The sequence below is a fragment of the Balaenoptera ricei genome, chromosome 8 (genome assembly GCF_028023285.1).
Source record: "Balaenoptera ricei isolate mBalRic1 chromosome 8, mBalRic1.hap2, whole genome shotgun sequence".
NCBI classification, from domain to species: Eukaryota; Metazoa; Chordata; class Mammalia; order Artiodactyla; family Balaenopteridae; genus Balaenoptera; species Balaenoptera ricei.
In genome coordinates this window covers 48,716,678-48,729,350 of record NC_082646.1, presented here as the reverse complement: position 1 = coordinate 48,729,350, position 12,673 = coordinate 48,716,678, and the positions used below count along the sequence as shown (strand labels likewise).

Below are 12,673 nucleotides of genomic sequence, written 5' to 3'. Positions count from 1 at the left end.
TTTGAGCGCCTGTGACAGATGGCTTTGTCCTTCGGACCACTTGGAAAATACTTTTCAAAAATTGATCACGTGTCATTGCCAGAGGTGGGAGGTGGGGTGGGGAGGAGGGCAAAATGGGTGAAGGTGGTCAAAAAATACAGACTTCCAGTTATAAGACAAATAAGTTCTGGGATGTAATGTACAGCATGGTGACTATAGTTAACAATGCTGTGTTGTATATTTGAAAGTTGCTAAGAGTAGATTGTATAAGTTCTCGTCACAAGAAAACAATTTGTAACTCTATGTGGTGATGGATGTGAACTAGACTTATTGTGGTGATCATTTCACAGTATATGCATTTATCAAATTATTCTGTTGTACACCTAAAACTAATAAAATGCCATATGTCAGTTATATCTTAATAAAAAATAAAAATCAATAAATCAAAAAAAAATTGATCACAAACTAATCCAAAGAGATTTAGTAAGGAAGGAACTCAACTATTCAGTTAGGTCTTATTCTATTAAGAGCAGACTATTAGGGCTTCCCTGGTGGCGCAGTGGTTAAGAATCCGCCTACGAATGCAGGAGACACGGGTTCGAGCCCTGGTCCAGGAAGATCCCACATGCCGCGGAGCAACTAAGCCCGCGTGCCACAACTACTGAGCCTGTGCTCTAGGGCCCGAGAGCCACAACTACTGGAGCCCATGCTCCACAACAAGAGAAGCCACCGCAATGAGAAGCCCGCGCACCACAATGAAGAGTAGCCCACGCTCGCCACAACTAGAGAAAGCCGGTGCAGCAACGAAGACCCAATACAGCTAAAAATAAAATAAATAAAATAAATAAATTAAAAAAAAAAAAGAGCAGACTATTAAATAAATTCTTGCAGAAAATTTATCTTTCTTAAGGTAATTTTAATGAGGAAAACCTCTGCCTTTGGACTTAATTCTAACCATCATGGAGCACTGATTTGTGCAGTGGCAGTGATAAGATCCTTGATAAGAAGTATCTGCAGTTCATCTTAGAATCTGTAATATTTGTAATATGTAAGAATATAATTATTGGGTAGGTTTAGACATGCACTTAAGGCTTTTAGTAAAACAGACATTGAAAAGTTTAGAGAGAAAAAAATATCTAAATGGTCCATCACTTGCATCTTCAAATGAGAGTATAACTATAGAGTGCTAACTATAGAAGTTTAGCTATAAAGGTATATTTTAAATTGTGTTTTACAGCAAATACTTGAGTGTGCCTATGTGCTAAATATTGGGTTAGGCACTAAAGACACTACATCTGTTATGGAGGATATTGCCGTTTTTAAGAACTTAATGCATTTGATATGTATTAATTCTCTAAATCACTTTAAGCAAGAACACACATAGCTCCATTTTGTAAATGGGTAATAGCAATTGCGGAGAGACAAACAATAATATCAATTGCAGAGAGATAAGCATTTATTTTAAAAGATTATACTGACAACCTACTATGAGCACATCTGACACACAAAGAAATAACAGGAAATGATTCCTGCCTTCAAAGCACGTGCAGGTTTTTAAGTACCAGAGATTCAAAAAATATTGTTTAAAGAACAGCAGTAGAATCTTCACAAAGAGAAATAAAATGCTGGTGCTACATGTCATGCATAGATTTTCAAAGAACTTGTGAAAAGTTAGAAAAAGAGGCACCTTATTAAGGAAGGACACACACAAGTAGCAGTAAGAACTCTGAGGATGTAGCTAAATCCCAGAATGAACAATTGTTTGAGTCTCATTATGGTCAACAAATAGGACACTGTAGCTCTGTTTAGCCTCATAGGGGAAGGAGTAGGCTCTGTGCTTGGGGGAAAATACTGTAATCTAAGTGGATGATAAGCAGAATACAAAGTGATTAACTCTTCTTTTGCTTTACATTTTCTATCAATAATAATTATCATTGGGGACTTCCCTGGTGGCTCAGTGGTTAAGAATTCGCCTGCCAATGCAGGGGACACGGGTTCGAGCCCTGGTCCAGGAAGATCCTACATGCCGCGGAGCAACTAAGCCCGTGCGCCACAACTACTGAGCCTGCGCGCTAGAGCCCGCGAGCCACGACTACTGAGGCTGCACGCTGCAACTACTGAAGCCCGCACACCTAGAGCTCGTGCTCCACAACAAAGAGAAGCCACCGCAATGAGAAGCCCGCGCACCGCAATGAGTAGCCCCTGCTGGGCACAACTAGAGAAAGCCCACATGCAGCAACAAAGACCCAAAGCAGCCAAAAAAAAAAAATTATCATTTATTAGAAAGAATAAAATTAAGGATCATTGAAGCCCAAGGTGTGTGAGAAGACAATACGAATTTAGCTATTTTCCATGAATTGAAATGTACAGGCTTAAGTAAATTTCATATCGTGGAACTATATTAACTTGTAAATATTGCAAAATTATGAAGCTTATGGATAGTTTGAGAGGACCAGAAGCTTAAGGTCAGGCTAATATTGTCCCCAAATTTAAAAAGTGTAAAATGCCCCTTCTAGAAACTATATAGACTGGGGTGATAAACCAACCAAAAATTCTATAGGGGAATCAGTTACTTGTTCCCTCATAATATGCAGTTTCAGACTAGTATGCTAGGTTCTGAGGGTGTCATAAAGATGACAATTAGGACATAGATTCTGCCTCCAAGGAATGGAGAGTTTAACAAGGGAGTTAAGGAGGTAAACCAAAAACAAACAAACAAATGAATAAAAAATAAGTTGTAAATATTTGTCTTGCTTTCTTCTTTAAGGAGAACATACAGTGCTTTACAGTTTCTCTCCCACCACATCTTTATTTATTCATTCAATATTTTATTACATATGTTCTATGTGCAAGGCACTGTGCTAAATGGTACAGAAAATAACAAATAAGAATCAGAAGATCTTACCTTCAAGGAGTTTACAATGAGAGAGAGTTTTATTAAAAATTTAAATGTAAGTGTCCTAGTCTGTTTGGGCTGCTATAACTAAATATCATGGACTGGGTGGCTTAAATAACAAACATTTATTTCTCCCAGTTCTGGAGGCTGGGAAGTCCAAGATGAAGGCACCAGGTGATTCCGTGTCTGTTGAAGACCCGCTTCCTGGTTCATAGCTGGCACCTTCTGGCTATGTTCTCACAAGGCCAAAGGAGAGAGAGCTCTCTGGAGGCTCTTTTATAAGGGACTAATCCCTTTAGTGAGGGCTCCACATCATGGTCTAATCACCTCCAGAGGCCTCCACCTCCAAATACCATCACATTGGGAGTTAGGATTTCAACATATAAGTTTGGGGGAACACAAACATTCAGTCCATTGCAGTCAGTGAGGATGATCAGCTTGCTTTGGTTCATTTAAAACAAGCTGTAGAGCTGCACACATATTCATTTGAGAAGGAGGGTCGTGCAGTCTACAAGGGTGAAGGAGAATCAGCTGAGAAGGTTAGCCTGTTGTCTCACAGGTGTTTGTGTGTTTTGGCAGAGACAGGGGTAGATACTTAACAAATCTCGTTTCAATCTTCCTTTTCTGGTCCCACAGGAAGACTACATTTCCCATCCTCCCTTGAAGTTAGGTTGGGGGCAGGTAACTAGGTTCTGGAAATGGGATGCAAGCAGAAGTGGCATAAACCACTTTGAGTCCTGGCCCTTAAAAATAAAAACGAGTATCCACTAAAGCTAAACATACAACTTCCCCATGACCTAGCAATTCCACACCCAGGTATAGTCCCAAGAGAAACAAAAGCATATGCTACAGAAAGACAAGTGAAAGAATGTTCGTAGTGGGTTTAGTCATAACAGCCCCAGACTTACAACAACCCAAATGTCCTGGAATGGAAAAATTGTCCTGTGTTCATATAATAGAATATTATACAATGATAAAAAATAATGAAATATAGCTACACACAGCAACATGCACAAAATCTTGAGTGAAAGAAGCCAGATGTCAAAAAATATTAATGTATGCTTCCATTAATGTAAATTTCAGGAAAAGGCAGAAAAAAAGCTATGATGATATAAGTCAGAATTGTGTATTAACTGCAAAGGGGCACGAAAGAGCCTTCTGGCATGATGGAAATACTCTTTTTTAGGATAGTTGTCTTAGGAGTGAAGGCAAATGTAAAAATTCATCAAGCTGTACACTTAAATACTTTTGCACATTACTATATACAACAACTAAAAATTATGCACAAAAAAATCAAACAAGCAAAAAAAAAAAAAGTGACCACTGAAAGCCCAGTAAAGATAGAGGAACTTCTTTTTTTTCAAAGATAGAGGAAACTTTAACCTTGAATCACTACTTGGAGGAAAGTTGCCCTGAAGTGCTGGCCAACCTGCTTTGGACTTTGTGTGAGCACAAAATAAACCTTTCTTAATCTAAGCCCTTAAGATTTAGGGGTGTATTTGGTATCACAGCATAGCCTAACGTTTTTAGGCTACTACAGTATTCATCACCCACAAACTGCCAAGGTCAGAAACCTGGTTTTGTCAGCCCACCAATGGAGGCTCTGCGTTTCATAGGCTAAGTGACCCAAAACAAGCTTATAAATGAATGTAAAAATTAAAATGCCGGGCTTCCCTGGTGGCGCAGTGGTTGAGAATCTGCCTGCCAATGCAGGGGACACGGGTTCGAGCCCTGGTCTGGGAGGATCTCACATGCCGCGGAGCAACTAGGCCCGTGAGCCACAACTACTGAGCCTGCGCGTCTGGAGCCTGTGCTCCACAACGAGAGGGGCCGCGATAGTGGGAGGCCCGCGCACCGCGATGAAGAGTGGCCCCCGCTTGCCGCAACTGGAGAAGGCCCTTGCACAGAGACGAAGACCCAACACAGCCAAGAATAAAATATAAATAAATAAATAAATTAAAAAAAAAAAATCAAAATGCCAATTCATTTAATGAAAGGGAGGGGGGAAAAAGCCCTCTCATTCAAACTAGGATATCCGTGTTACCATGATCAAGCCCATTCTTTCAAGACAGACCTGCATGGAAAGTCAAACCATAATAAAAATTTGTCTGGTGCACATGTTCTCAGAAAAAGAGCATTAATTAGATGGATCAAATGTTTAATGCTATCCTTCCAACAGAGCTTGTGAATCCATTTCATAGTAAAGATATTTTGTCAGTGGGTCCCTGGGGAATACCTGAGGTCCCTGGACTGCAGTTTCCACTCCCCTTGGCATATACCTGAGTTGCCTCAGTGGCTCTCCTTTTTATTTTCTTATAATCCTATTAACTTTACTTTTTAGGCATATTATTGCATTCTAATTTTTTAGATAGATTGGTCTGGCCTCTGAAGCCTTCCTTTTTATATATCTACTCCTATCTATTATATGTAGTTTATGTATTTTCCTCTCAAAGAACAATCATAAATCTTTTCCTTTCAAATTCTGTGATGGGAGTGGTAGAAGTTTGAGGTGGGGAGAATGGTGTCCTAACCCTCCTCTCCAAGTACTGATAACATCATCAAATTGATACAGACACTGGGAATTCTATGCAGTGTATCTGAATATTTCATAAGGTGAGTTGAGAGCCATTTTGTGGAATTCCTGAAGGCCTGAAGGACAGTGAGGAAATAGGTATGAGAGCCTAGAGAAAAAGGGATCCCTGCTATGTACCTGTTATGTAGTGGAGGAAAGTTTGGCAACACTGTTGCCTGCTGAACTGTGGAATATAGAACATATCTCCAACAAATTGATACATTTGGTTAAGGAAATTTCCAGGCAGAATGTTGAAAGTACCAACTAATTTTTTTTTTTTTTTTTAAACTAGGTGTGATAAGACACAGAGAGAGATGAGATGAAAGCACTATTCACTTTTTAGGCAGAATTTAGAGGAAATATAAAGAACCTAGGCTCTTCGGGTTGAAAAATCAAGCTGTTGTTTATTCCTAGCCTGTCCAGATGGTAAAAGGTTAGGAATTGCTTTAAGGCAAAGGTTAAAGCAAGGGTGCAGCTGTAAGACTTTTTAAGACTGTACAAAGATTTAAGAATGTTCTTTCTAGATCTTCTCAGCTTGATAAGAAGGCTTCTAAATACTTTAAGGGCATTTTCCAATAGCTTCCTGACTCTCAGCTCAAGATGGAAAGTGTCTGTCTCAAAAAGATTGACACTCTCAAAGAAAGTGAGCGTGGCTTTTAAAAAATGGAGTGGTTAGAGTTTGATATACGAGAATACCCCAAATTAAAAAAAAAACTGTATTGGTAGAAGCAATACCTGCTTGGACTGAAAGAGCCTAAGTATCTCTCAATATAGCAGCTTTCAACATTTATATGGGCAAAAATTTATATTTGCATCTTAAAAACTGAATATAATATTTTAAATAAAATGATGTGAAGAAAAATGTGAGGTTTTGCAACCAAAATTGGTAGAAAGTCAAAATCGTATGTAGCTATTTTGAAAAGCTTGCCTAGTATCAACAAAGAGAAAGTGTACCTGAATGTTGCTGGAATTAGGAGGTACCACAGTATCATACTTAGTTTGAGCCATGCTTTGTCATTACACTATCCTTGATATGCATTTCTACAATGAATACATGTAAAGCTGAACAATTTAGTGTGGTTAAATCCTCTGCATGAGCTCTAAAGAGCTCTTCCATTCTTCTTCAAAGACATCTTGAAAGCCAGAATCTTGCAAGAGCAACAATTTTCAGCTTGGCATGTATTCAAAGCCTTTGAATTCAGCCACAGATTGCCATATTAGTTTCCTTCATTCACTGTGTATCTTCTTTGAAGAAAGTCTTGTTCACCTTGTTGATGAACCCTAAAGCCTTTTTTTTTTTTTTTTAATGGAAAAGAAGCAATAATGAAGGCCCAAGAGAGTATCCAGTCAAGCTACTGGTCATATACAACCTAAAAGAATAAACGACCCAGGGCTTCCCTGGTGGCGCAGTGGTTGGGAATCTGCCTGCCAGTGCAGGGGACATGGGTTCGAGCCTTGGTCTGGGAAGATCCCACATGCCACGGAGCAACTAAGCCTGTGCGCCACAACTACTGAGCCTGCGCTCTAGAGCCCGCGAGCCACAACTACTGAGCCCTTGTGCTGCAGCTACTGAAGCCTGCATGCCTAGAGCCCATGCTCTGCAACAAGAGAAGCCACCACAATGAGAAGCCTGTGCACCGCAACGAAGAGTAGCCCCTGCTCGCTGCAACTAGAGAAAGCACGCGCGCAGCAACAAAGACCCAACACAGCCAAAAATAAACAAAAATAAAAATAAATAAATTTATTTTTTAAAAAAAGGAATAAATGGCCCAAGTAGTTACAATGTGTAACTTTACCCTTAAAATTATTGGCAACATTATGAGAAAACTTTCTTCTGAGTAACAGCCTTATATATCTTATAATACCATATAAAGGAATTTACAAATGTAAACTACTGATTTATTGCAAACTGCTCCTTTTGCATTTTTTTTTTTTTAATCCTAAAGCACACATCATCCTCCCTGAGAATTTATTAATGCCTCCCTGTTCTGGAATCTCTATAGCAGCACCAGTCAAGATAGAGAGTACCCTTTCCGTTGTTTGAATCCGAGAGCTGAGAGTTTGCCTGAAATTGCCCCTTCACCATCCAACTCTTTAGCACTGTCACTTTTGGCACCTGTGACAACAATAACTGTGTTCTTCTCAAATATCTTTATGCTTCAAGTCTCCACTTAACAGTTAATTAAAAGAAATTGCATGCTTTTAATTTTAATTAAAAAATTTCCTTATTTCTTGGTATGTATTTGCTGTGCCACACGGTAAACATTATGCTTATCATTATGCACGCATTACTATTCCTGTAATTTCTGTGGAAAAGTTTATGCTGTGTTTCTGATCCTCTCATATTTTGATTTGGAGATTTTTGTTTTTTAATTGTGATTATCTTGTTCCTATCCTACCATTGTATATTGGGTATGTTAACGAGGGAGATAACTTGAACATGAAAGCTGTATTTGATCCTACGGAAGATCCCGGATGTTGAACAAGATGGGGTAAATGGATGGAAATTTAGGTTCTTCCCCTTGAGAAGGAGAGGGTATGTTTATCTGGGGAAAAAGGATGTGCCCAGATGTTTGGGCAGCCAGAGGCATAGGACTACGGCAGACACTTCTGGTTGCCCCCAGTATCTGTTCTTTTCATTTCACTTGGTAATAAAACCTGAAATATTATCTGGGCATTTGTTCAACCAATAAAAAAAGATTACATTTCCCAGCCTCTCTTGCAACTAAGTGTGGCCATGTGACTAAGATTTGGGCAATGAGTTGTAAGGAGAAGTGGTTTGCATAGGTTTCCTGGGAGGTTTTCTTAAAGAGAGGAAGTATGTCCTCTCTTCCTCTTTGGCTGGTCTTCCTGGCTAGCACGTGGATGTCATGGCTCAAGGTGAAGCAGCCAACTTATAAGTTAGGATGGAAATCACAGGTAATAGTCTGCAGAGCAACCTGTCAGAAGAAGTCAGGGATCCCTGATGGGTATGGAGCCACCATCTTAGACTAAGACTGTCTATATTTATCAGAGAGAGAGAGAGAGACAAACTATTTTTTTTTATACATTTATTTATTTATTATTTATTTATTTTTGGCTGTGTTGGGTCTTTGTTGTTGCGCGCGGTCTTTTCTCTAGTTTTGGCGAGCGGGGGCTGCTCTTCGTTGGGATGCACGGGCTTCTCATTGCAGTGGCTTCTCTTGTTGCAGAGCACAGGCTCTAGGTGTGTGGGCTCCAGTAGTTGTGGCACACGGTCTCAGTAGTTGTGGCTCGTGGGCTCTAGAGCGCAGGCTCAGTAGTTGTGGCACACAGGCTTAGCTGCTCCGCGGCATGTGGGATCTTTCCGGACCAGGGCTCGAACCCATGTCCCCTGCATTGGCAGGCAGATTCTCAACCACTGTGCCACCAGGGAAGTCCCCAGAGAGACAAACTTTTATCTTTTTACCACTGTTCTTCTGGGCTTTCAATCTGAGTACTCCTCTTTTATTATCTTATTTAGTTTATACTATGTTATATTATTATTACACCTATCTCATATTGTCTTGTTTAGTTTTCTTATAACTTATAACTAAGTTTTCATATAACTAGTTGTTCTGTCTAAAATATGATGGGAAAGCATTCCTTGGGTTGTACATAAAAGTAATAGTATTAAACAGTCTAATGGCAATCACTGATAGACTGCTTAAATGAATATTTCCTTCATTCATTGCTTAGAAAGGGCCCATTGGGGAAGGGGAAAAACCAAAACAAAATCCAACACTATTCCAATTGACTGAGCTGCGTAAGTGGAAGCTCCTTAACACCCAGATGGCATTTTTTTTTTTTTAAAATAAATATACCCCTTTTTAATTAATTAATTAATTAATTATTTATTTTGGCTGTGTTGGGTCTTTGTTTCTGTGCGGGGGCTTTCTCTAGTTGCGGCGAGCAGGGGCCACTCTTCAACGTGGTGCGCGGGCCTCTCACTATCGCGGCCTCTCTTGTTGCGGAGCACAGGCTCCAGACGCGCAGGCTCAGTAGTTGTGGCTCATGGGCCTAGTTGCTCCGCGGCATGTGGGATCTTCCCAGACCAGGGCTCGAACCCGTGTCCACTGCATTGGCAGGCAGATTCTCAACCACTGCACCACCAGGGAAGCCCCCAGATGGCATTTGACTGTCATTTTATAAGTAAAGGTTTTCCATCAAATGAGACTACTACATTGTCTCCCAATTTCTCTCCAAGTGACGAATGCTCCTTAATCTCACCCATGCCATTTACATGCCACTTGTGTTTAATGTATGTAAATTTCTTTTTAACGGCATCTTTGGAGCTAGCATAAATCATCTTGCTTTTTAAAGGTGCACTCTTAGAAGCCCAGAGTATAAATATCAATACCAGGTCTTCTTTCTTAGACTCTTGTTTTGTATGTGGCATCATACAGAGCAATCTGGCAATCATTCAGAGGTAGCAACTTCACAAAAGATGTGTAGGGATCCTCTATGGTATCACCAGTGTCATTTGCCAAGATCTGCTTTGCTTCCTCTACAATTATTTGTCCTTTCTCATCATTTAAACAGGAGAGGCCTTCTTTCTTCCTCCCTTCCTTCCCTCCTTCCTTTTTCTTTCCTTTTTATCTTCTTTTGTGTAGAAGATTTCCTTATTTTCCTATCATTAAAAACTTTGATGACTTCATCATTCACTGTAACTCCAGAAGCCACAGTGCCTGGGGCTGCATTGGCAGCTCTGGCTCCAGCTCTGTGGCACTAGGAGGAGGAGAAGGAGAGGTGGGTGGAAACCTTGTCTCTCTTGTTCACATCTGAATCTACAGAGCTTAGAACAGTGCCTGAAAATAGTATGTGCTCAGTAAATATTTGTAGAATGAATGAATGGGATTCCTCTAAAGGTTGTACATAAAAATATTAAACAGTCTAATGGCAAGTTCCTGCTTTAAGACACTTTAGAATTTGTAATTCCAAGGAAACTGGAAAGATATTTATAGGTGAGGAAACTGATATTTAGTGGGGTTATAAGACTCATAGGCCGCACAAGTTCCTTGTCATGCCAATTGTTGGCCAAGCTCTCTAGCCAGGTATGAGTTCTAAGACCACTGCTGCCTCTACTACGTGTACTATTTGAAGCCAAGTCCCCCTAAAACTGAGTTCCCCTACTGAGTTTATGATTAATCTATCTAAAATTTAATTTCCTTTCTTTTCCCCCCTGCCCTCAATACTGTGGTAACTGAACACTAATCAACTAGTCAGATGACTAAAACTGCTATTGTGATAACATCATTAATGTACTAAAACTGCTATTATAGATATCATCATTATTAGTGTACAAGCTCAGGTTGTTTCTCCAGGGCAAGATGAGCTCACAGACCCCGAAGCCATGGACCACCTGGCCTGAGAATTCGAGACATCTTGACTCCTGAAACTACGATTAAGAAATGTCACGAGATGATGATTAATCCTAGCCTCTTTGTTTTTCCTTTTTAAGAAACCCCTAACTCAAAGACCAAGTGGGAGTGGATCTGAGGCTTGTCTCCCACACCCTTGCTTGGCGCCCTGCAATAAACCTTTACTTTGCTGCAAACACCTCCTGTCAGAGTCTGGCTTTCTGAGCCTGGGGCATGTGAGTCTTTGCTGGGTTACATATTTGGCTGATGAACACCTGTGATGTATGCTGTAGACCGGACTGCTCAGTGGCCCAGGGTTTGGAGAGGATGACCTACTACTGTCCTTTCCCCAAACAGGAAGTGCAAGAACACAGCTAACAGACTTTTCAAGCCTTCTCAGGCACGGCAGAGCTTAGAAAGCCCAGTAACTAGGAGCAGTGCCGTCCCAACCAGCAGGCAGCCTTAGCTATTTATTACCTGGCACTCTAGGGTAGCAGAGCTGGCAGTTCTGAGGACGATGGTTGTCCAGCCTCTCCTCCGGCAATCGTCTTCCTCCACCAGCTTCCAACAAAGACATTTAATCCCTTTCTTCCACTGCTCTCAGTTCTACTTGGTTGGGCTTTTAGAGGACAGAGACTGGGGTACAGTGTTAACGCAAGTCACCTATCTTTGCACATCTTTCTCGGCGCACTCGCGCCGGCGCGGAGCTAAAGGAGGGGGCGGCGGGCGCGTGACCGAGCTGCGCTCTCCTACCTTCTGCTCCCCGCGCTGAGCCGGGCTCCGAGAGGCAGGCGCGCGCCCCGGGCTGAGGCCGCTTGAGGGAGCGCGCACGCTCCGCCTCTCCCCGCCTCCCTGATGCGCGCCCCGCCCCCTTGAGCTGCCGTGCGCCGAGCGCTCAACCTCGGAGGACTTGGCCCAGAGTAACCCGGCTCGCGTGAGCTTTCCCCTCTATTCCGCACCTACCCCCGGCACGCCCTGAGAGCCCGCGGCGGTTGGGCGCTTGCTGCCCGCCCCTCTTCCTCCCTGCTGAGCTTCGGCTCACCCCCTCCCGGCCCCTGCGCGCGGCTCCTCGTCATGGCGGCCCTCAGCAAGTCCATCCCTCATAACTGCTACGAGATCGGCCACACTTGGCACCCTTCCTGCGGGGTCTCCTTCGTGCAGATCACCAGGGGCGCCCTGGAGGAGTCCCTGAAGATCTATGCCCCCCTATACTTGGTGAGACCCATCAGCTCCTCCCCCAGGGCGAGTTTAGTGTGGAGAATGGGCCAGGGCGTGCAGTCGTGCTCCGGAGGGGCCCGGGGCATTCGCCCCGTGTCGATTTCTCATTGGGAGGGTCAGGATATTTTTGACGGGGGTGGGTGGGATGGGGGGAGATCGCGAGGGGCGGATATCCCAGATCCTACGGGAGACGGGAGAAGGGGGAGGGGAATTAGAAGTTGAGCTGTCATCTGAATGCCTGTTGGGGAGAAGATGGGTTCCCAACTTAAGGATTAAGTTTGGGGCCCTTAAAATTGTGAGTTCAGAGACCTGCGTTATTTTCCCTCCCTCCTGCCTTGTGGAGAGGTGTTGTAGGTCAGCGAGGCGATGAGAAATGGCCTGCAATCATTCCTCATCTAATTCCCCCTGTTTGGGCGCCCTCCCCAGTTTTTTTTTTTTTTTTTTTTTTTTTTTTTTTTTTTTTAAAGGGCATATTGGACGTCAAGTCCCTGTGGCCTCAGATCTTGTCTCAGTTTGGGATGAGAGGATTGTAGCTTGAGGGTTTTGCAAGTGATTTTGCAAGTTCACAAAGTGGTTGAGATTTTGCTTGGTGTTTTAAAGGGTGGTTCCAGTCTTTGAGTCAGTGAAAATGTTTAGGAGATCTGACTTTAT

At 42.3% G+C, this 12,673-nt stretch overlaps 1 protein-coding gene, 1 long non-coding RNA gene and 1 pseudogene across 4 annotated transcripts in view; 1 reads left to right on the top strand and 2 right to left on the bottom strand.

Annotated features, from left to right (window-relative positions):
• LOC132369747 (uncharacterized) overlaps nucleotides 1–11,603 on the bottom strand; it is a 42,129-nt gene extending 30,526 nt beyond the window's left edge. The window contains exon 1 of the long non-coding RNA XR_009504471.1: nucleotides 11,282–11,603. This is a non-coding gene — a long non-coding RNA (uncharacterized LOC132369747). The remainder of the gene's footprint in view (nucleotides 1–11,281) is intronic.
• LOC132369499 (cofilin-2-like) lies at nucleotides 9,586–10,799 on the bottom strand (annotated as a pseudogene).
• An 82-nt stretch (nucleotides 11,604–11,685) lies between the features above and the next one.
• The window catches only part of TMEM135 (transmembrane protein 135), a 244,678-nt gene continuing 243,690 nt past the window's right edge, over nucleotides 11,686–12,673 (top strand). For all 3 annotated transcript variants that reach the window (XM_059930619.1, XM_059930620.1, XM_059930618.1), the window contains exon 1: nucleotides 11,686–12,019. In XM_059930619.1, the coding sequence (XP_059786602.1) occupies nucleotides 11,879–12,019 (141 nt within the window). In that variant the 5' untranslated portion in view covers nucleotides 11,686–11,878. The remainder of the gene's footprint in view (nucleotides 12,020–12,673) is intronic.